Raw genomic sequence first — 21,678 nt, 5'->3', positions numbered from 1 at the left:
AGTCCGCTTGAATCGTCCACGAATCGTCCACATTAGTTGAACAAAGTTCTGTTATTTGTTTTTTACTCGCTGAAGGTGAGAAACCAGTGAGTATATTCTGTAGAATGTCTGAAGTTTATGGTGAAGGTTGTATGAATCGTGCAAATTTTTACAAGTGAATAGAGCAGTTCAGAAATGGTCGTGACTCGATGATTGATGAACACTGTTCTGGCCGACCAGTTGCAATTTCAACTCCCTGACTTGAAAGTCAAATTGATAACATTATTCATGCCAACCGCTGTGTGATTGTGGAAATGATAGTTGATAAGGTTCAAGTTAGTACTGGTACAGTTCATAACATTATCTGTTACAAGCTGAAGTCCCGCAAAATGTGCAAGACGGGTCCCCAAGGAGTTGACGTAGTTACGCAAGGAAACAGGGTTGAGAGTGTGCCCAGAGCTAAAGGAACATTGTGAAAGAGAAGGTGAGCACTTCCTCAACAAAATTTTAACTTGTAATGAAACTTGGGTTCGCAATTATGAGCCAGAATCAAAAAGACAAAGCATGGAGTGGAAGCACATGAACTCACCTCTCAAGAAAAAATTCAGAACCCAAGCATCAGCAGGGAAAGTCATGTTGATGGTGTTTTGAGGTGCTTTAGGTGCAGTTTTTTGTGATTATCTCGAAGAGCAGCATCCAATGAACAGCCAATACTACTTGGATTTGCTTTTAAATGAGGTGAAGCCAGCCATGAGAGAGAGATGTCATGAAAAAGAGTTCTTTGCAGCAGGAATAAAAAAAGCTTGTAGCCCATTCGAAAAAGTGCGTACATGTTCGAAAGGATTATGTTGAAAAGTAGAAAAAGTATTGTTTTGTAAAAATAAATGCTGTTTTCTCCAGACCAATTTGTCTATTTAATTATTGAATGACCCTCGTAGCAAGTCTTCAAAGTTGGGGCTGTTTTGTTGGAGTATTTGTGGTTGTTTGCTTTTGGGGTCCCATGTGGATGTTTTCAACTTATCTTTATGTTTCCAGCTATTTTTCAGTAGTAGTATTAGTGTACTGTTCTCTACATTATTCTTTTATTCATAGGTGGAGAATATTTCAGTTTTGCAAAGAAAGTTGATACATCATATTTACACAGAGTAAGAAATTATAAGTAGTAACACAGTTCAATTGTTTTTTTTTTTATGTCAATAATTGTGATGACTTGTATAGAATGACAAAATAAGTCCTGACCCATACAGTTCAGCGAGAACAACACACCACTCTATTCTTCCTTCAGCAGATGTAATTGGTACTTCTCCTAAGGCTGGAAAATCTGTGTGACGTAATGACAATGAGGATAGTATAATGTTTCTGTCACATATGTTATTGAGAAAAATGTCATTTCCATATATTTACACAAAGGTTTTAGGATTCAAGTTCCATATACATGTCACACATTGGCAATCACTTTCATGAAAATTCTGATACAGTACTCAATGATTTTTATGGTAAGAGAAACCAGTTGTGATTTTTTATTTATTATTTTATTTATTTATTTATTTATTTTGTGTCACCATTGGGAATCCATCATTTCAGTGACAACTCTGCCAGTACAAGAGAGAATTCCTTCGGAATTAGGATCATCTTTGGCAAATTCAGTAATGTGCATTGCCTTATTCACACAAAAGCCTATCATAATGGAATGTATTTTGTCTTCTAAACAATTAATCCCAGCAAAATGAAGTGAATTTTATACGAAGAATTGGTATTTAAACACTTGTTAGGAAGACAGACTCAAGGAACTGCAATTTGTTGACTAAAACTAAAGAACAGGGCAGTTAGCCTCTCTAAGCTGTTACTGTGCTCTGTGTGACCTGTTTATAGGACTGTGAAGTGTAACAGAAGGCTCATATTTCATAATCTGACTGTAGATAAGGAGTTTGCTTGACACAGGGAATGTGCCAAGAAACAAATATGAATACAAGACACAAAACTTACCCTAGTGTATTGTTCCTTGCGTCAGAATTACTGACAACTCATGAATGTTTAATGGATGTATTATTGTGTTAGTAAACAAAAAGGAAAGGTTGGATATTTTGGATTGTGTAACATACATAAAAGTACAAAACATCGGTTGCCACCACAGGATGATTAAGTCTACTCATGTTTAAGATGCTGGCAGCCGTCTATCATCAATACACAAGAAAATTATGAAACCCTTTGATAAGCCACTAGATGGGATGAGGAAGGCTGTGTTGTTACACTGTTCATGTGGTGCACATATTGCAGATAATTGTGCAAGGTCTTAGGTAATATTTTGTCAGCGGAGGACGGAGTCCGATTTGTTAAAAAGGACCGTAAAAAGACATAACGCTATTAATTTATTCTGAAAATTTCCATAAAGAACGATAAACCATTTTATTCAATAATGATCTCAGAAGTTTTCATCAAGCAGAGATATAAACTCGTTACTTGGAATTGCTGTATTTTGGCAAATCGCTAAGAAGTAGTCATGCTCCAATCCCCCTTCACCTTGCAAGATCATTTTACACTTTTCTTTTAGTCTGGGTTTGAGTTAAGAAAGTGATCAAGAACGGACTAATGCCAATTTTATGGGACTCCATGATTATTATCGAGAGGGCTTTTGGAATAAATGTACGTAAATTACTTTGTTTGACAGAGAAGCTAGAACAGTTTTCAGTGGCGTAAATGCAAAGTATCTGTAATTAATCCATCTTACACTTTCCAAAATTTCCTCTCTTAAGTGTGCATCTGTTACTTCTTGCAATGTGAGAAAGATCATTTTCTGCATTAAAGACTGTCCCAGCAGGCAGGTACATGAGCATAAATGAAGAGTCTGGATTATTATTTATTTATCATAACGGTTTTTAGTACCAGGAGTCTCAGAAGAGGTGCTTAGCTCACCTTTAATGTAGCTTTTTTCATTTAAGCAAGGGGCTGCATCTTCAAGGAAATTGGTATCTGTCAGGAAAGAAAGGTATTTGGAAGGAATTGGCTGTGACCTATAGTAAGAGCGAACACTGGCATTTGCCTAAATTTAAAATGGGAAACCACTAAAAACCATTTTCGAGGTCACTGGTGGGTCAATTCAAACCATCTCACCTCCAAAATCCAGGGATTGCTAGCTCGGCTCCCCAAGTCAGTGGAGAATTTTGAAAAACAGGTTGTTATACTTTGTTTTAAAATAAAATACATCACAACAAAAGATTGAATTCTGACATAGAATGTTTTTTTTCCTTTTATTGTGAATGTTTGGTCCTTTGGTAGTGCATGAATGCATGCATATTCTAAGTTAAATTGTGTGCAGAATTGCTGGCTTCAGTGATTATAGTATTAAAAGAATGTAAACAGATTTTGGATGAATTCAAGCAGCCTGCTGAAAAAATCTTTTAAAAATGAACGAACCATAGAGTATGCTGTAATCACATACTCCTTTCACTCTCCACAAACCCCTCCCTATCATTTCGTATCGGAAATGCTTTTCTTAATTCCGCATTGTCCTGGTGACCAGATTGGACGACATTTTGCGATATGTGCTCTTATTGGTAGAATATTGAGCAAACTTTTTAAAGAAATATTACAATCACCATTTGGTCAATATTTTTGTTGATCAACATGATTTTTGTGCAACACAGACAAGTCAAAGTGTATTTTTATGCACTGATTTTAATTTAATGTTGTTTGTAATGATATTTACTGCTCCGTTACCTTGTGAAATACAGAAATATTACAGTTCCAAAGTTCTACCACCCTCCAAATAATGAGTCCAGAGCTAACATGAGACTGCTATAGATAGGTAATTAGGCTATTATAATAGCATTTACATTTTTTAACTTATTGTAATGCTAGTGGACAAATCAGAATCAGTTTTTGACTTGTTTCTTGTTACAAACTTATCCAGAATTAGAAACTATCAAAATTGAACTCAAGCAAGGCTAACAATTGGTCTTGACTAAAGTAGGAATTGGTGATTGTGCTCTGGATGTATAAACAGTTTAAATCTATCTTCAGCATTGGTGACTTGTGATAGTGTGTTCCCATTTTCGTCATATGACTGAAAATCAAAATATCTTTCAGTTTCACTATATGGCAATTAGGTCGTGTGTAATTTCAGTTAGGTTATAGAAGGGGTCTGGTCCCATCACATCCTTTGGCTACATCCTTGAATTGTGTGCTACTCCTGTCACAAAGCACTCAGTGGAGTACAGCTTAAGAAGTTATCAAACAGATCGTATCCTGCAAAAATTAAACAGAAAAGTCATTACTTTGGATCACAGTAGTAATGATCTGATAGAGTAATATCATAAACAGTTGCTCCCTTGATGACTATGATGTTTTGCCGTACAAAACCACTAATGCCGTGGCAGTAAGACTTTTTTGTTCAAGAGCCTGTACTAACATTATGGGATGGCACTTTGGGTCCCATGTGAAACAATCTTATTTTTGGCAACCTACATTGCTATATTGTGAGCCTCCAACAGACCAGCAGTAGTAAGAGGAGAAATGAGTTTCACATCAAAATGATGTGTACTTGACAACCTCATTTTTTGATTGCTAAGTTTCATGGTCATATCAGTTTTACAGAAGTATGGTGCTTGAGCCGACTGTCGGAAATCACAACTTATTCAGAAAAAAACAGTCAGATATTCGTGACAAGCAAGAATACAAATGTTATTGCTGCTCGTTTCACTCACAACAATTTAATCTTTCATATTTTATCAGACTGAGGTCATCAAATCAAACAAACTCACTCCTGAGAGAGTGTGCTCTTACATGTAAATAACATTGAATATTGCAGAATGTACTTTTAGTAAATTAATAAGAAAGTCCCAGAATCTTTTACAAATATGAAGAAATATTAAAATATAGGTGGGCGTGAACATATTTTTTCTGCCACTGTACTCCATGCCTCTATCCATTGTACTATGCTGAACTCATACAACTTCTATCATTCATCTTACAATCTTCTTAAGGATGTTACCACTGATGTGTCATCAAGTGACATTTAATTATAACAAATCATACCAAGGGTGACGTGTTTGGGATAAGTCATTATTGCCTTGAAACAGCTTTCTGTCATAACACGTAAGTTGTGATATGAAAACAAAAGTCCAATTATGCGTGACCAAAGATTTTCGTTTGTTGACTGCTATTGAGTTTTGTGCTCATTGTGAGTTTTATTGAAGAAGGGTCATTTTGATGTCACGTCCCAGTAAAATTCAGGTGACAATAATTTCTCCCATAGTACGGGGATAAGTTGGCTGCCTGTCCCTGAGTACTGATGGGGCACAATTCAGAACACTTTGTGCAAACTGTTCTGTTTCAGATTGCTGCCAACTTCAGCAAACTAACATAATACATGGTGTCCCACTCAAAAGAGGTCCCACAAATAAACATTTGCTTAAATTACAATTAAAGGCTTTGCATTAAACCCAGAAAATGTTTCATGTTTATGGGGAAATAAAGGTGAATAACAAAAGGTTCTGGAAGTGACAGCCCTTGACTTGTAAACACAGCTGAACACTACATTGTGGATTCTCGTATGTTGCTGCCAGGACCTCTGATGTCACTGCCTGGATTTTCTTGTAAATCTTCCAAATTGTGTGGTTTGTTCCTGTAGACCTTGCCTTTTAGGCTACCCCAGAGCAAAAAGTCAGGTCGTGTTAAATCACAGCCACAGTCTTTTTGAAATCCCTCTGCCAGGGAAACATGATTCAACCTCAGCCATGGTCACTCAAGGCGCCATCCTGTTGTTACCAGCTGAGGGTAAGTTCTTCATCGTTAAACTGGTTCACAAATTCCTGAAACATTTCGATAAAAACTGCATTTGTCACAGTAGCCTTGAAAAATATTGGTCCGATGACATGTTGCTCAAAACACGCCATTCTTTTGTGAATGTTTGTGCTGCTCAACCAGTGAATGTGGATTTTCGTTACATTGTATTCTGAGGATTTGCATAGCCAGAGAGGTGGAACCACACCTCGTCACTGAACAACGTGTACTGTAATATTCCTGGCCTCTGAGCAATAAATTGCTGAAACCAATGGCAGAATCTCCGTCATTGACATTCTGTTCCTGAACAACTGTAAACATGTATGGATAGGTGCCAGCTTTCTTCGCAGCTCTGTGACATGTGCCCCGTGACATTCCACATTCCTGAGATAAGCGTCAAACAAACTTTGCAGGAGAGGCCAACAATCATTGTTTCACGTCAGTCACTTTTTCTTCCAATATTGGTGGCTGTCCCTTGCCGTGAAAATACAACACCATTCCACTGCTTTTGATATTGTTCACTAAATTTTATATGCAACATGCTGGTCACCAAACCGCTCAACAAACATTCGCTGACACGTCTTAATGGAACCAGTAATCCAGTATTTTTTCATAAGAAACCCGTGCTCTTTGACAGGATAGCAGTACATTGTCACGAAACTGTGAACACTGAGCTCAAGCCACAGCAATGTGTGGAAACACACTGTTGTGCCAAACGATTTTGCAAGATGCAGTGGTGCCACATCAAACATCACAAATTACATTTCAGTGGAATTACTATGCATGTTTGTGGTGCCTCTTTTGAGTGGAAGATCTTCTAATTGCGACAGTATAGTTGCATGGTGAAGGGTTGTTGGTTTTACTATGTCTGTGAATGAGTTTGAATAAGAATAGTACTTGTACTTAATGTTTAAATGCGTAGTGAATATGTGAAACCATCACAAAAGTTTGCTAAATGATTTAAAAAGGCAGATTTCTTCAACTCACTTCATTGTATTACAACAGCCTGAATTAATTTAATATTCCTTGCTACAAATAAGTATTTCATTTCAAGCTGCCCATCTCTGTAATGCGTATTCACGACTCCAAGTTACTTCCATGTCAAAATTTATACCACAGCAGCTGATCAGATTGAGTTACACATGCCTGTGAGTTGTCAACACTGCAAGAAAAACAATGAAACATTGCCACTGTTTTACTTAGTTCACAGCTGAACTGACCAACATCAATTACAATTAAGCAGATCTTAAAATATTACTGTCTCTGTAAATATTTTTTAATTTTTTCTATTAGGAAAACTACACTCTTAAGAATCTCCTAATGTTAATTGAAGGTTTTTGATTTGGCATGGGATTAAAAATATGTCGTCGTAACTATTAATACATTTACTCATATCTTAAAGTTAGAATGGTAAGGACTATGTCGAGAACAATGTATATTATGACTAGCTGAAACTTGTGGCTGCACTCGCATATCGGTAGTTTTGAGTGAGGGTGAGGAAGTATGATAGTAATTTGTAAATATCTAAATATATAGTGGCTTACCAAATGAAAGTGCTGGCAGGTCGACAGACACACAAACGAACACAAACATACACACAAAATTCAAGCTTTCGCAACAAACTGTTGCCTCATCAGGAAAGAGGGAAGGAGAGGGAAAGACGAAAGGATGTGGGTTTTAAGGGAGAGGGTAAGGAGTCATTCCAGTCCTGGGAGCGGAAAGACTTACCTTAGGGGGAAAAAAGGACGGGTATACACTCGCACACACACACATATCCATCCACACATATACCAATGTTTCCTTCTATTATAAATATATAGTGGTATAGATATGTATGTACATGAACATATGTTTGTAGTATTGGTAGATAGGTATATTATGAATGAATTGTCTAAATATTCAGAACCATCTCTCTTCCACAGCTTGATATTATTACACCTACAGTCTGCTTTGTTGGTGATAAGTATCTTGTGGAAGCAAATAACTAGTCTGAGGTAAATTTGACCTTGTATCATAAAAGTCATTGAAAAACCTAGTGTTCTGACTTCTGCATCCCCATCAAATTAATTCATCTGAAAGCATGCATTTTATTTTCTAGTTATATTTTTAAAAAACCCAAAATTCATTCGTTTGTATAGAAACGCAATGTATAGGGATTCTTCTGGGCCAGCTATTACTGGCAGCGAAGTGTTGCCACCAGAGCAAAACATAGCAACCATTTCTTCCTCTCATTTCAATCAATGACAGTGCCTACATCTTTGATACATTTTTCCCTAAGATGATTAGTCACTGATTAATATAGTCAATTAATGGATAACAGTGAAATGCAACATCACTAAAAGACTCCTACATTCTACATGGAAAGGGATGTTGTCTCTCTGTTTGTCATATAGCCTTTAAATGATGCCACCGTTGTGAGTCTTCAGGTGTCTTGGAAGCTATAAGATGATTGACAATCAACATCAAAAATATGATGGGCTTGTGATTGTTCTACTGTCTGTGTAGCTCTTACGGCTGCATTACATCCTACACCTTCGGTTCAGTGTATCTGAGATTGCTCTGACGTCTGTTGTGTTTTAGTAACCATCACAGCTTGAGCTCTCTTTGCTCTATGTGCTACATTTTTGAAGCATAATGTAATAGTTTTAAACATGGTTCTCAGTCTTACTGTTGGATTTTGTTGTTGTATCTCCACAAAAACTCTCCAGCTCTGCCAGGGGGGCATAGCAAGTCATTATCATAAACCGTGCACACAACATTCTCCAATCTATAAACACTAAGTCGCACCAGCATGTGTCTGCATCACGCTTAATTATACTACATTTAAAAATGTTAATAATACTAAAAAAAATACAATTTTTAAAATTAGCCTATGTTCTTCATCAGGGTTCAAGCTATCGCCTAACCCAATTTCATCAGGATTGGTTCAGCAGTTTAGTCATGAAAGCATAACAGACAGTAACATTTGCATTTATAATATTAATATGGATTAGTGTAAGAGGCAGGAACGATGGAAAAATTGGAATGAATTGAGAAGCAACTTGTCAGTTTCATCATAGAAAAATAGGAAACAGCTGATGTTTTCAACTTTTGTAGTCCTGTCTGCCTCAGTTGCGTGTAATATTACGGTATATTGATAATTTTTACTTATGGGCAGTCTGACAGCAACTGAATAAAACACAATTTTAGTGCCATACGCGTTTCGCCTTTATTTTCTGCAAGGCATCATCAGTGGCCTGGAATATGTACATATGTTAGCTCATTAACTTACATTTTTGTCACTGTGCCTATAGGTTATAAACAGTTCTGGTGGTTGGTATTTCCTAGTAAGTAGTAATGTTTTGAACTGTACTTACAGGTTGTGTGGACAATTTCTTACATATTACGCTCCTGTTGCATTTTTGATGTTGTTCTTCTTCCTGTCAATGCCAATTTGTGGTTTTTTTCCCACATTCCACAGCACTATGAACTGAACGCTTGTTTCAATGCGATGTTTTGGTTTCTGTTGCCGACTGTCAAATGTTTTTGCCAAAGATCGAATGTTATTGCCAAACTTTCGAGTGTAATTATATTGAAGTATCTGTGGTCTGTTTGTGTATGCATTTGTGTGTGTGTGTGTGTGTGTGTGTGTGTGTGTGTATTTTGGAGTGGTATAAATTTATTTATTTGTATTTATTTTTTGTGGGCTGTGTGTGTGTGTGTGTGTGTGTGTGTGTGTGTGTGTGTGTGTGTGTGTGTGTGTGTCCAGATGGTGTGGGGAAGAGTTTTTTGTTTTATGTTATCATTTCCTTTATTAAGTGTAGTAGGGAGCCTGTGCTGATGTGTGTTTGTTCATTTATCACATGTTTGTTTTCTGCTATGGCTTTCTGGATGTGGAAGTTTTTTTGTGTTTGTATAAGATTTTTGTCATGGTTGCTTATTCTCATTATTTTCATTTCTTGTTCCATGTTTGTAGGTTTGTTTCATACTTCCAACATCTGATATGTTTTTTGTATCTTGTTTCAAAATTCCTGCATGTCATGCCTATGTATACTGCATCACAACTTTGACATTTAAGTTTATATATTCCTGATTGTTGGAATTTGTCCCTCTTGGTAGCTGGCTGGCTTAGGTGTGATTGGAGGGTTTGCCCAGGCTTATATGCTATTTTGAAGCCCTGTCTCTTTAGGATGGTGTAGGATGTGTAGGTCATGGCGTACCATCTGGTTTTTTCTGTGTGTTGTTGTCATTGTGTGTGTTTGTTGGGCGTGTTTGTAAGTTTTCAGCTTGTGAGTTCTTTTGTATTCTGGAAATGTTGTTTGTTTTGTATTTGTGTTTTTATTTTTTTGGTTGAGCCTGTGTACCACATGTGTGTCATACCCGTTGTTCCTAGCTATTTGTATGATTGTACCCATTTCTTGTTCATAGTTTCTCTTGCCTAGTGGGATTCTGTATAATCTATGTAACAAGTGTCTCAGTGCTGCAAGTTTCTGGCTGTGGGGGTGGTTGGATGTGGAATGTATTATTGTGTCTGTGGGTGTTGGTTTTCTAAAGATGTTAAATGTATGTTTGCCATTTTCTTTTTTTATTGTAATGTCAAGAAAATTTATTTGATTTTCTTTTTCAAGAGTGAATTTTATGTTCTGATGAGCTTTGTTTATTTCTGAATGGAGTTCATCTATTTTTTCACTTGGCTCATCTACCAGACAAATAATGTCATCCACATATCTGTACCGGTATATGATTTTGAAAATTTAATTAGTCGTTATCTTTTCAAATATCTGATTTTCTAGGTGACTGATGAAAATGTTTGCTAGTATTCCTGATATTGGGTATCCCATGGGCAGTCCATCACTTTGTAGATAATATTCTTTCTCAAACTGAAAGTAGTTTTGTTCAGTTGTCAGTCTGAGCACATCTGTTATTTATTTTATTGCATCTGTGGTGAGGTTTCTGTGGGATGAGAGATCACACGCTGCCAGGTCAGGCAATCTTGGGGTTCACGCAGTGTCACTATGCCTTGAAATTACACAGTTACCAAACAGTCGTCACACAGCTTCCATTGATATCTGTGTCGTATGTGCCATTCTCCTCCATGTTGAAACCAACTGTTGGCAGGAAAATGGGACAGTTGATGTGCAACGAAACTTACCATTATGGCAACATACCAAACATACGCTATAGTGATTGAGCTCCCATTATCATCTTCAAAAAAAGTAGGGGCCTATAACACCACTTTATGACATGGTGCACTGTACAGTAACCTTGCTGTTGCACAGTGGACACTCGTGTAGCTGATGTGGATTTTGCTGAGACTGGTAGTGAAAATTACGTCTGTTGATAAAGTCACGAAGTTGGAAGTGAGCTTTGTCCAGCATCTACAGTTGTTAATGGCATCATTGTCATTGTGCACTTTTGTTAACATGCATTTAGCATATCATCTACACATTAGTAGATTGTTAGGTTGAAGTTGCTGAACAATCTGCATGGTACTTTAAATCCACTTTCAGTAATCATTGAACACTCAAACAATGCAACTGTAGAGACTCTGTGTGATGTTGAACATAGCACTGTTGGTTTCTTATGAAAATAGTTCGCACAGTCTTGATAATTTTTCCCGTATGATTGGTTCAAAGTCTCTTTGTGGATTGCTTCTTCATTGCAGAACCCATTGCTTCAAAATTTTGGACCCAGGTGTTGATTGCTTGCTCTCAGGGAACACGATCATGCCATCCGATGTTGAATTGATACCAAATTTCTTGATGAAAGCCTTCCACTCTTTTTCTTAATAGGCTTTTACTGCAAAGGCACAGTGCATACCATTCCATTACCCCATGTTTACTGTTTACTAAGTGGCAAGACAATGTGAGCAGCATTCCATGTGTCATTTGGCACCAACTACCTCGCAGTGTTGCCATATCACATTCCCAAGCTTTCCATTCATTTGTTTCACACTTTACTTGTCATATTTTGTTTCTGCTGTTGTCTCTTGTGTCATGGTAAATAAAGATACTTCTTTCCATCTTTGTTAGAAAATACGGGTTGCATGATACAGCATAGTAGTTGGTATTAAGATAATGAAAATGAAAATTAGTTTAGGTGTCCGATAAAGAGAGGAACATTTTAAGCAAACAGTCTAGATTAATCTTCAGGTTTTGGCGGCGCAAAGACTGTTCCATTAAGTTTCGGGTGTGCAGCCGCAAGAAATCTCCTTCTTCTTCTAATATTTCGGCTGTATAACGTTCAGCCATCTTCAGAGTTGGCCGCAAGACTGCCGCTCCAGTGCTCGCTTCGTCCCTTTATACTGTTGTACCGCACAACTGTGCATGCGGCCACAGATGCAAATGCGCCAGAGATGTTGGTCGGCGGCAGAGACGTGCATAATGCGTGAGTTGTATCTATGACTCTGCAGTTGATCTTTGTTGGCATATCGATGTATCATTGTGAGTTGCACTGTGACGACGTCTTTGCGAGTTTATTACAGCAAGTGCCGGATCCCAGGATTTATCAAGACTGAAACCACTGTCTCTATTAATTAAGTTCGTCATGAAGCGAATTTCAATTGCCTCCTTTACTATCGAGTCCCAAAAGGACGATGTAGTTGCCAAAATTTCGACATTGACATACAACATACTGTGACCATTATCAATACAGTGCTCTGCCACTGCCGACTTGTTCGGTTGTAAAAGTCGTGTGTACCTCTGGTGTTCTGTACATCTTTCTTGGACAGTACGAGTTGTTTGTCCGATGTAAGAAAGGCCACATTCACATGGAATTTTGTAAACTCCAGATTTTCGGAGCAGAAAATCATCTTTGACGGAGCCCACGAATGCAGCTGTTCTAGGTGGAGGACGAAAAATCACTTTTACTTTGTGTCTGCCGAGAATGCGTCCTATTTTTGATGAGAGGCTACCCACATATGGCAGGAAGGCCATCGATTTAAAGGTTTCTTCATCTTCTTCTGCTTTCTTTGTGGCCTCTTTCAGTTTCATTTTCAGTGCCCTCTGTATTTGTTGTGGAGAGTATCCATTGTCTTCAAACACTCTTTGTAAGTGGGAAAGTTCATCTTGCAGACTTCTTTTGTCAGAAATAATATGCGCTCTGTGAGTCAAAGTTCGGAGAACACTCATTGTTGGGGCAGGATGGTGGCAGCTATTTGCACGTAAATACAGATCGGTGTGTGTCAGTTTCGTATACACTTCATGTCCCAAAGTGCCATCCTCTCTGCGCCGAACCAAAACATCCAAGAATGGAAGGCATCCCTCCTTTTCAATTTCCATTGTGAACTTTATTTGATCGTGGAGGGAGTTCAGATGTCTTAAGAAGTCTTGCAAGTTATCTTCACCATGCGGCCAAACTACAAAGGTATCATCAACATACCTCGAGAATACCGTGGGTTTCAAGTCAGCAGATTCAAGTGCCTTCTCCTCGAAGTCCTCCATAAATAAATTGGCCACCAGAGGGGATAAGGGACTACCCATGGTGACTCCGTCCATCTGTTCAAAAAATTCGTTGTTAAATAAGAAATATGTGGAGGTCAGAACATGTTTAAATAAAGCTGAAATCTCTTTGTCAAAACTTCTTTCAATAAGTTGTAGAGATTCTGGAAGGGGAACCTTTGTAAATAAAGCCACCACATCAAAACTAACTAATAAATCAGACGGGTTCATTTTCAATGATTTCAGTTTACTAATGAAGTCAGCCGAGTTTCTTATGTGGTGAGTACATTTTCCCACAAGAGGCCTCAACAATGATGCCAAATGTTTGGCAACGTCATAGGTCGGAGAGCCTATTGTACATTTTATCATGGTGTTCGTCCCGAGACAATGCTGTGCAATTATGAAGGCTCACCCACAAATGAGCAATATATCTGTGGCAGAGAGGGCTGCTGTATGCAAGCTTCGCCTGGATACTCAGACGGTGGTACTCCCAGCAGATAAAGGTAATGCTACTGTTTTATTGTCTCGGGACGAATACCATGATAAAATGTACAATTTATTGAGTGATAGCATGTACCGGAAGGTCAGCAGGGATCCCACTAATTGAGTGTCGAAGAAAACTGTTTCGCTTCTGAATGATTCTCCCTTTCCACCAGAAGTTGTTCGGAGATTGAAACCAAGTGGTCCGGTGCCTCCTAGACTTTATGGTCTACCAAAGGTCCACAAGAAAGATGTTCCTCTACGCCCCCTAGTGAGTAACATAGGCTCTCTGACCTATGACGTTGCCAAACATTTGGCATCATTGTTGAGGCCTCTTGTGGGAAAATGTACTCACCACATAAGAAACTCTGCTGACTTCACTAGTAAACTGAAATCACTGAGAATGAACCCGTCTGATATATTAGTTAGTTTTGATGTGGTGGCTTTATTTACAAAGGTTCCCCTTCCAGAATCTCTACAACTTATTGAAAGAAGTTTTGACAAAGAGATTTCAGCTTTATTTAAACATGTTCTGACCTCCACATATTTCTTATTTAACAACGAATTTTTTGAACAGATGGACGGAGTCGCCATGGGTAGTCCCTTATCTCCTCTGGTGGCCAATTTATTTATGGAGGACTTCGAGGAGTAGGCGCTTGAATCTGCTGACTTGAAACCAACGGTATTCTCGAGGTATGTTGATGATACCTTTGTAGTTTGGCCGCATGGTGAAGACAACTTGCAAGACTTCTTAAGACATCTGAACTCCCTCCATGATCAAATAAAGTTCACAATGGAAATTGAAAAGGAGGGATGCCTTCCATTCTTGGATGTTTTGGTTCGGTGCAGAGAGGACGGCACTTTGGGACATGAAGTGTATAGGAAGCCGACACTCATCGATCTGTATTTACGTGCAAATAGCTGCCACCATGCTGCCCAAACAATGAGTGCTCTCCGAACTTTGACTCACAGAGTGCATATTATTTCTGACAAAAGCAGTCTGCAAGATGAACTTTCCCACTTACAAAGAGTGTTTGAAGACAATGGATACTCTCCACAACAAATACAGAGGGCACTGAAAATGAAACTGAAAGAGGCCACAAAGAAAGCAGAAGAAGATGAAGAAACCTTTAAATCGATGGCCTTCCTGCCATATGTGGGTAGCCTCTCATCAAAAATAGGACGCATTCTCGGCAGACACAAAGTAAAAGTGATTTTTCGTCCTCCACCTAAGGCAGCTGCACTCGTGGGTTCCGTCAAAGATGATTTTCTGCTCCGAAAATCTGGAGTTTACAAAATTCCATGTGAATGTGGCCTTTCTTACATCGGACAAACAACTCGTACTGTCCAAGAAAGATGTACAGAACACCAGAGGTACACACGAGTTTTACAACCTAACAAGTCGTTAGTGGCAGAGCACTGTATTGATAATGGTCACAGTATGTTGTATGTCAATGTCGAAATTTTGGCAACTACATCGTCCTTTTGGGACTCGATAGTAAAGGAGGCAATTGAAATTCGCTTCATGACGAACTTAATTAATAGAGACAGTGGTTTCAATCTTGATAAATCCTGGGATCCGGCACTTGCTGTAATAAACTCGCAAAGACGTCGTCACAGTGCAGCTCACAATGATATATCGATATGCCAACAAAGATTAACTGCGGAGTCATAGATACAACTCGCGCATTATGCACGTCTCTGCCGCCGACCAACGTCTCTGGCGCATTTGCATCTGTGGCCGCATGCGCAATCGCGCGGTACAACAGTATAAAGGGACGAAGCGAGCACTGGAGCGGCAGTCTTGCGGCTCACTCTGAAGATGGCTGAACGTTATACAGTCAAAATATTAGAAGAAGAAGGAGATTTCTTGCGGCTGCACACCCGAAACTTAATGGAACAGTCAAGATTAATTTTATAACTGAAGTTTTTTGTTTAGAATGCTTACAAAATAAAATTTCTTCTTGTTTCCAGAACGTACACAATGAATCGCAAGAGGTGCGCTGTGGATATGGCCCGTGAACCCAACAGAAGTGTTGCAGAAACATGGGAGGAAGTTGCTATCTCATTGCAGCAGACATTCTGCGAAACCCTGGGAGACTCAGACTGGGAGTCATACAAAATTACAGAGCACTGTTACATGCGTCAGAAAGTAGGTTATGCTCTTTTTGGACCACCATCAGGGGACGATTCTGGGGAATATGATTCGTGTAAACTTGAAAAAATAAAGGAAATTTGCAAAATACTCATTGAACAAGACAATCACAATTTCTTAGAGGAAAACTCTGAAACTTGGATGTCTATAATTTTTGTCTGTTTGGCCTTGGAGAAAACCGGAAACCACACTGAGGTGGTAACAGAGCCAGTTTTCAGGGTGCCTAGATACTGTAATGAAAATGATATTACAGTTCATTTCATTGACCGCAATGGTCGTATTTATGAAAGTTGGAAAGATTATTTACAAAATAACAAGCTTCCAAGCTGTTCATATTGCTACCCTAAGGGTGGGGTATACCACTTAAATGTAAACCACCAGGTAGAGGTAGAATTTGGAAAGACTCCTGCAAGCAAACTACCATCAAAAATATGCAACGGTCTTGATCTTGCAACTACATTTGTGTCAGCTGGTAACTTTGGGTTAGCCTGTGCAGCAATGTCTTTCCCAGGAAGTGCACCTATTTTAGCAACATCAGTTCTCACTACTGCTGTTTGTAGTGCATATGGAATTGGTAGAAGCGCAAAAGAGATCATTGATAGGAAGAAACACAAAGAAACTATAGGGTTAACCAACAGTGCATCACGAAACTGTTGGCTGTCTATTGTGGGGAATGCTGTTGGTATTTTATCATGTGGGGCTTCAAGAATAATCCCAAAGATTGCACAAAGTGGGAATGCATTGAATATGGAAGGAAGAGTGTGTGTTGCTGCACTAAGTGTTACTTCTTGCACTGTTAGTGGAATTAATGTAGCCAATGAAATATTAAATTTGGATGAGAAAAGAAAGAAAAATGACATCCGGCCATGTGATGTAGCACAGTTAATCTCATCAGTTATATTTTTTGGTCATTCAGTTCTAACTACGAAAACTGCATTTAATCTAATTAGAGAAGCCCGTCAAGGAAGATTGGAGAAATTTGTGACAAGTGTGAGAAGTACTAAGTACAGAAAAGTGTTTTCAGATCTTGCTAGAAAAATTGTTGGCAAGAAATCTGAACTTTCTGAAAGCGGCAAGGTAATCCGCTCAGTAAAATACATTGAAGAGTTCGGGGAGTCATTTTTAAATAATGTAGTTGTGTTCAAATCAGGTTGTAACAGAGCTTCATACATCATTGATGAGTCTGGAATCAGAGAGTGTGTTGCGTACTTCAGAGACCTCATTTTGAATGCCACTAGGAACTTTGTAACACATATGTCTAACAGCTTTCCACAAATTGGGTTTGGAAACCATTATGAGAACTTGACAGCAGCATCTGGAAAGCCACAAGTTCCTGTAGCAGATGCTGGTTTCAACCTTCGAGGGCAAATATTAACACTTTTACGAGGACTTGGTGAATTTAACATACCTCTTCTACTTGATCTTGGAGTGAAGATTTTTAGTGATCTGAAATACCCACTTGGCAGAAGTATTTGTGAAGTTCTAAACATGATTTACATGTTTGTGAAGGAAGTAGTGAAAGATATGGAAAATTTGTATCTAGAGCAGCTACAGGAGGAAAAAAGTTTATTGGGACCAAATTTTTCTCAGGTTGAATTTGACCAAAAATATAAAATATCGGGGGTGAGATTTGAATACTTCTGTTCAGTTGCACTAAAAGCAGTAAACTTAGTAGGAGAAGTCTTTAGCATGTTAAAAGAGGCCTGTCGTGTTACTTGCCATAAGGTTGATAGTATTAAATCAGAGAGAGCCCAGTCTCCTGTGTTCAGAGATCTAGTTATACCTTGGGAATATACAAATTCCAGTGAAAATATGCCAATAACAAAGGATCACGCCTTGCAAATTGCAAGAGATCTAACTAATGAAGATTTGAACTGCAACAATTCCGTTGTTGCATATTCAGAATCAGAATTATTTGTTGTAATTGAAGATAAGTCCATACCTTTAAATGTTGTGAGAATAAAATATATAGTTGAATGTCAGATAATTTATGCTTCAGTTATGTGCTGAACAATTCTGGAATTTGTAACATTTTGTTTTACAGAATGAATCTCTTTATTTACATAAAATGTCTTGTTGAAATTCAGCTAATTGAACCTTCTGTTAAATGCTGAAAAAAATCTTAAATTTTTTAGTGTTTTTGTATCCCAGAATGAATCTCTTTGTGGAAAACAAGATAACTGATAATAGATAAGACAATTGATGCTTCAGTTAAGTGATAAAAAAATCTTGAATTTGTAGCCTAATGTTTTGTTTTATGAACTGAATTTTCTAAAGCGAGAAGTTAAGTGCCTTAAACAGCTTTACACATATATTTTGCTAGATTGTTTCACTTTATACTACTGAAAAAAAACATAAAAACAAGCAGATTTTGTGTGTATGTATTACTACTTTTATTAATTTGCAGATGCACAGCCCCCAAATACAAGAAGTTGCAGTGTCATATACACCTCATTTAAGTATTCTTTATGCAGATTGGGGATGCAATAAAAACAAAGTGAATAATATACCTTGTGCTGTGTCTAGCACATCCCTAAATAAACTGTTTCAGCAATTGATCAAACTACATTCTCTTGCTTATGATTTTTGTGCCTGATATGTAATTACTCTTTCTAATTAGTTTGATATTGAAAATTAAGTCACAATGCGAAGGAAAAAAATCATATTTTATTTGTAAATCCATGATCTGATTAATTACATACTAATTAGTAATGATTTTTCATTATGAATAAGTTTGTTGCTGGGAAATAAATCATAGAAATATAATCTGTACACTGCATTTACAGTAAATTATCACTATATGATATTTGTGTTCATGTCAGCCACTAATTAACTCTTACCCAAAAGTTTCCAATTTGTTCCACTGAGATTCTCACTTAATCACCTTTTGCAAGTATTCTTATTAATCAGAAACTCACTCAGTTTATGATAGAACAGTTTGTGTAATAATACAATGTATAGATTTTCTGTCCTCCTAGGTAAAAATGAGATGGCTTCTTTAGCTGAAAACAGAGAATACAATACTAATTCACATGATAACTGCCACAGTACAGCATAGTAAAACTCATACCTTTGATTAATGACTGTAGTTTTGTATTAATGTGTTAAGCCATCTGCTGTCTGTCATACAATTTTATTCTTACTCTTGAAGTAATCTTCAGTTCTGAAACAGATACTAAATACTGTCTATGCTTGCAAAATGTATATAGTCATATCTGGAAATTGCGTTGTGTGCAATTGTAAACATCTTCCATGACTAGAGATACACTGCACTGACAAGTCTCTAAAATTTATCTGACAAACCAAGGAAAGAAGTCATGAAAGTGTTGCCGAGACACCATCAGTCACAGTCCAATCTTTATCTGCGAGTTCATTAGTAACACCAGTTTTGTCAATCCTACCACCATGCTCAGCTTCATGAAGTTGCTGTTTCTTCCAGATGCTGTGGGGAGCCATGCTCCCTGCATTCACAGCATTCGAGCATTCGATAAGCCATACATGCCTCCCACCCCACCTCCCATCCCCATCTCCCTCTCCCAGTGATGCCCAATGGTGGGCGCTTTATGGAACTCAGTTTTACTGAGGGGACTGGTAAGTGCCATCAGCCTTCTATAACTGTACACGCTGAGCACGCTTTAGTGACCACCATGCAGTGCGGCAGTGGAACGTAGATATTGGGTTAACCGCCTGAAGAACAAGGATGGTAAAACCTGTACTTAAAAAAAGCCTTCAATCTTAAAACCTTCTGTTAAAAAGCAAGTCTCAAGAGGTTGCACACTGTTGAGATGTGTAGTTGTCCTAGGTGGGTCTTTATGTCCCTAGCTGCTTGTGGGAACACCATGACGAATCAACTAGATACCTCCTGGATGGGTGTATCATCTGGGAGTTATCACACCCACTTATCAAAAGAATGAGAGGCTACTGCTCCTGAAAATCAGATTGTATTTTGTAACAGGGCTAAAGAAGTATAAATCGGAATATTTTCCTAGTGATCAAGAAGGAGGAGGGGACATCTGAAAAAGTGTCGCTTTTCTATACACATAAAAGTTCAGAAGGGCTTGCTGATACCTCAAAATCTGTTAAAAGATTGGGAAATCATTTTTTGCTGGCTGAAACTAAAAGGTTAAAGCAAGTGGGACTTCTAAGAAAGCCCAAATAATTGGGTGACTGATACACATGTTGAGATGCCCAACTCAAGCAAAGATGTGGTCACGTGCCTCGATGTTATTTACATGAATGTCTCGGAACTGAAACAAGAATGGGCATTGCAGGGCATAGTCGATGTAAAAAGAACATGCAGGAATGATGGAGAGAGAGGTAGGGAAGACTGCCACCTCATTATGACTTTTAATTCTCCACAGCTACCTGAGTACACTGTGTTAGGATTCCTCCATCTACTATTAGACCTTACATACCCAAGCCTATGAGATGTTGCTAATGCCAGTGATTTGGCCGCACAATACTGAGTTCCGGAGGTGAAGCAATTTCCAGGAAACGTGGAAAAGCACCTTGTAAATCTGGTACTGGCTGTCTGTCTCCAGCAGTACTCATTAACTCCTCTGGCAGACATACACTCTGGAGCCAAAACTGCCACATATTCACTGAAGAGTAAAATTCAGTAAACAGCTTTCTGGGTGAAGAAACCTGTCCCCAAACTAGATGCTTTGACACAAGATGGGTCCAGTGAACCATTACCCAACACCAGTACTTGCTTATGTACCTGCTAAGCCAAACAGAGTAAAGATATAGCAGTGCAGGCAGCTGTGACACAAGGAGAAGGCAACACTTATAACAGTGGGCATAGAGGAGGCACTGCAAGAGCAGAATGCCTATCAACTTCCTGTTTCTGCATGAATCTTTAAGAGAAAATTGGCAGAGAAAGCATCACAGGATTTGGCTCAAAACTTGTCCCTGTTGCCATGTATCATGAAGTATCATTCTGTCAGATCTGACTGATGAGGAATACATCATGGAGTTAAATGTCGCAACACAAGATCCAGACAACCCTCCACCCTCCTCATTCAACAAGTATCTCACCCCCGTCGCAAAGATAGGAGAAAATTAAAACAACAACACCGAAATGGAATATGAATGGATACTGGGTCCATTTGTAAGAACTGAGACTCCTAGTACAGGACAGAGCTGTCTGCCTATCTCCCCAAGAGACCTGTTTTAAAGCTACTGAATTCACCTGTGCTTGGAAGCTACCACTTCAACAGAAAGATGGCCTCACTGTTGACACGCTATGGTAGCAGTGTTTGTCAAGGACACATTCCAATCCTCACTCGTGCACTTAACTTCAACACTAAGAGTTTATGTCATGGAATGCTCTATGTACCTACTGCCCCATGAGCCTGCTGAGAGTGAGATGCTCGAAGAATTTATTGCTTAATTGCCCCCTTCTAGGAGATTTTAATGCATAATGGGGATCCAACACTACTTGTCCCAGGGGCTTAGTACATTAGGATCTCACACAAACTGAAAACATAGTACTTATGAACATGGATCAAGTAACTCATTTCAGCACCCCTACAGGTTCATCTGCAGCTGTTGATCTCACCCACTGCTCATCTGATGTTACGGACACTGCCCAGTGGGAAGCCGATGACAATCGTGGCAGCAACCGCTACACCATCTGTCAGAAGGATCAGATCACAAAAGGAGGTATCCGAGCTGGCTTTTGAGAGAGACTGCTTGGATGCGGTACAGCCAGTTAGCTGTTTTTCAGCAAAGTGAATGTGGCCAGGATCAGGTGGATCACATGACAACCATGATTCACCATCCCACTTGCATGTCCGTCCCCAAGTTATCAGGAACACTCGGGGACAGCCTTTCCCTCAGTGGAATGATGAGTGTTGTCATCAT

At 38.6% G+C, this 21,678-nt stretch overlaps 1 protein-coding gene across 1 annotated transcript in view; it reads left to right on the top strand.

The window, feature by feature from the left end:
- Positions 1 to 18,585, top strand: part of LOC126175918 (uncharacterized) — a 54,196-nt gene extending 35,611 nt beyond the window's left edge. Inside the window, exon 4 of the mRNA XM_049922988.1 lies at positions 15,633 to 18,585. Coding sequence (XP_049778945.1) covers positions 15,633 to 17,823 — 2,191 coding nt within the window. The 3' untranslated portion in view covers positions 17,824 to 18,585. The remainder of the gene's footprint in view (positions 1 to 15,632) is intronic.
- The last annotated feature ends 3,093 nt before the right edge of the window (positions 18,586 to 21,678 follow it).

Source organism: Schistocerca cancellata, chromosome 3 (assembly GCF_023864275.1).
Source record: "Schistocerca cancellata isolate TAMUIC-IGC-003103 chromosome 3, iqSchCanc2.1, whole genome shotgun sequence".
NCBI classification, from domain to species: Eukaryota; Metazoa; Arthropoda; class Insecta; order Orthoptera; family Acrididae; genus Schistocerca; species Schistocerca cancellata.
Note: the sequence above shows the minus strand (reverse complement) of the source record. Positions and strands in the feature narration are given on the sequence as shown.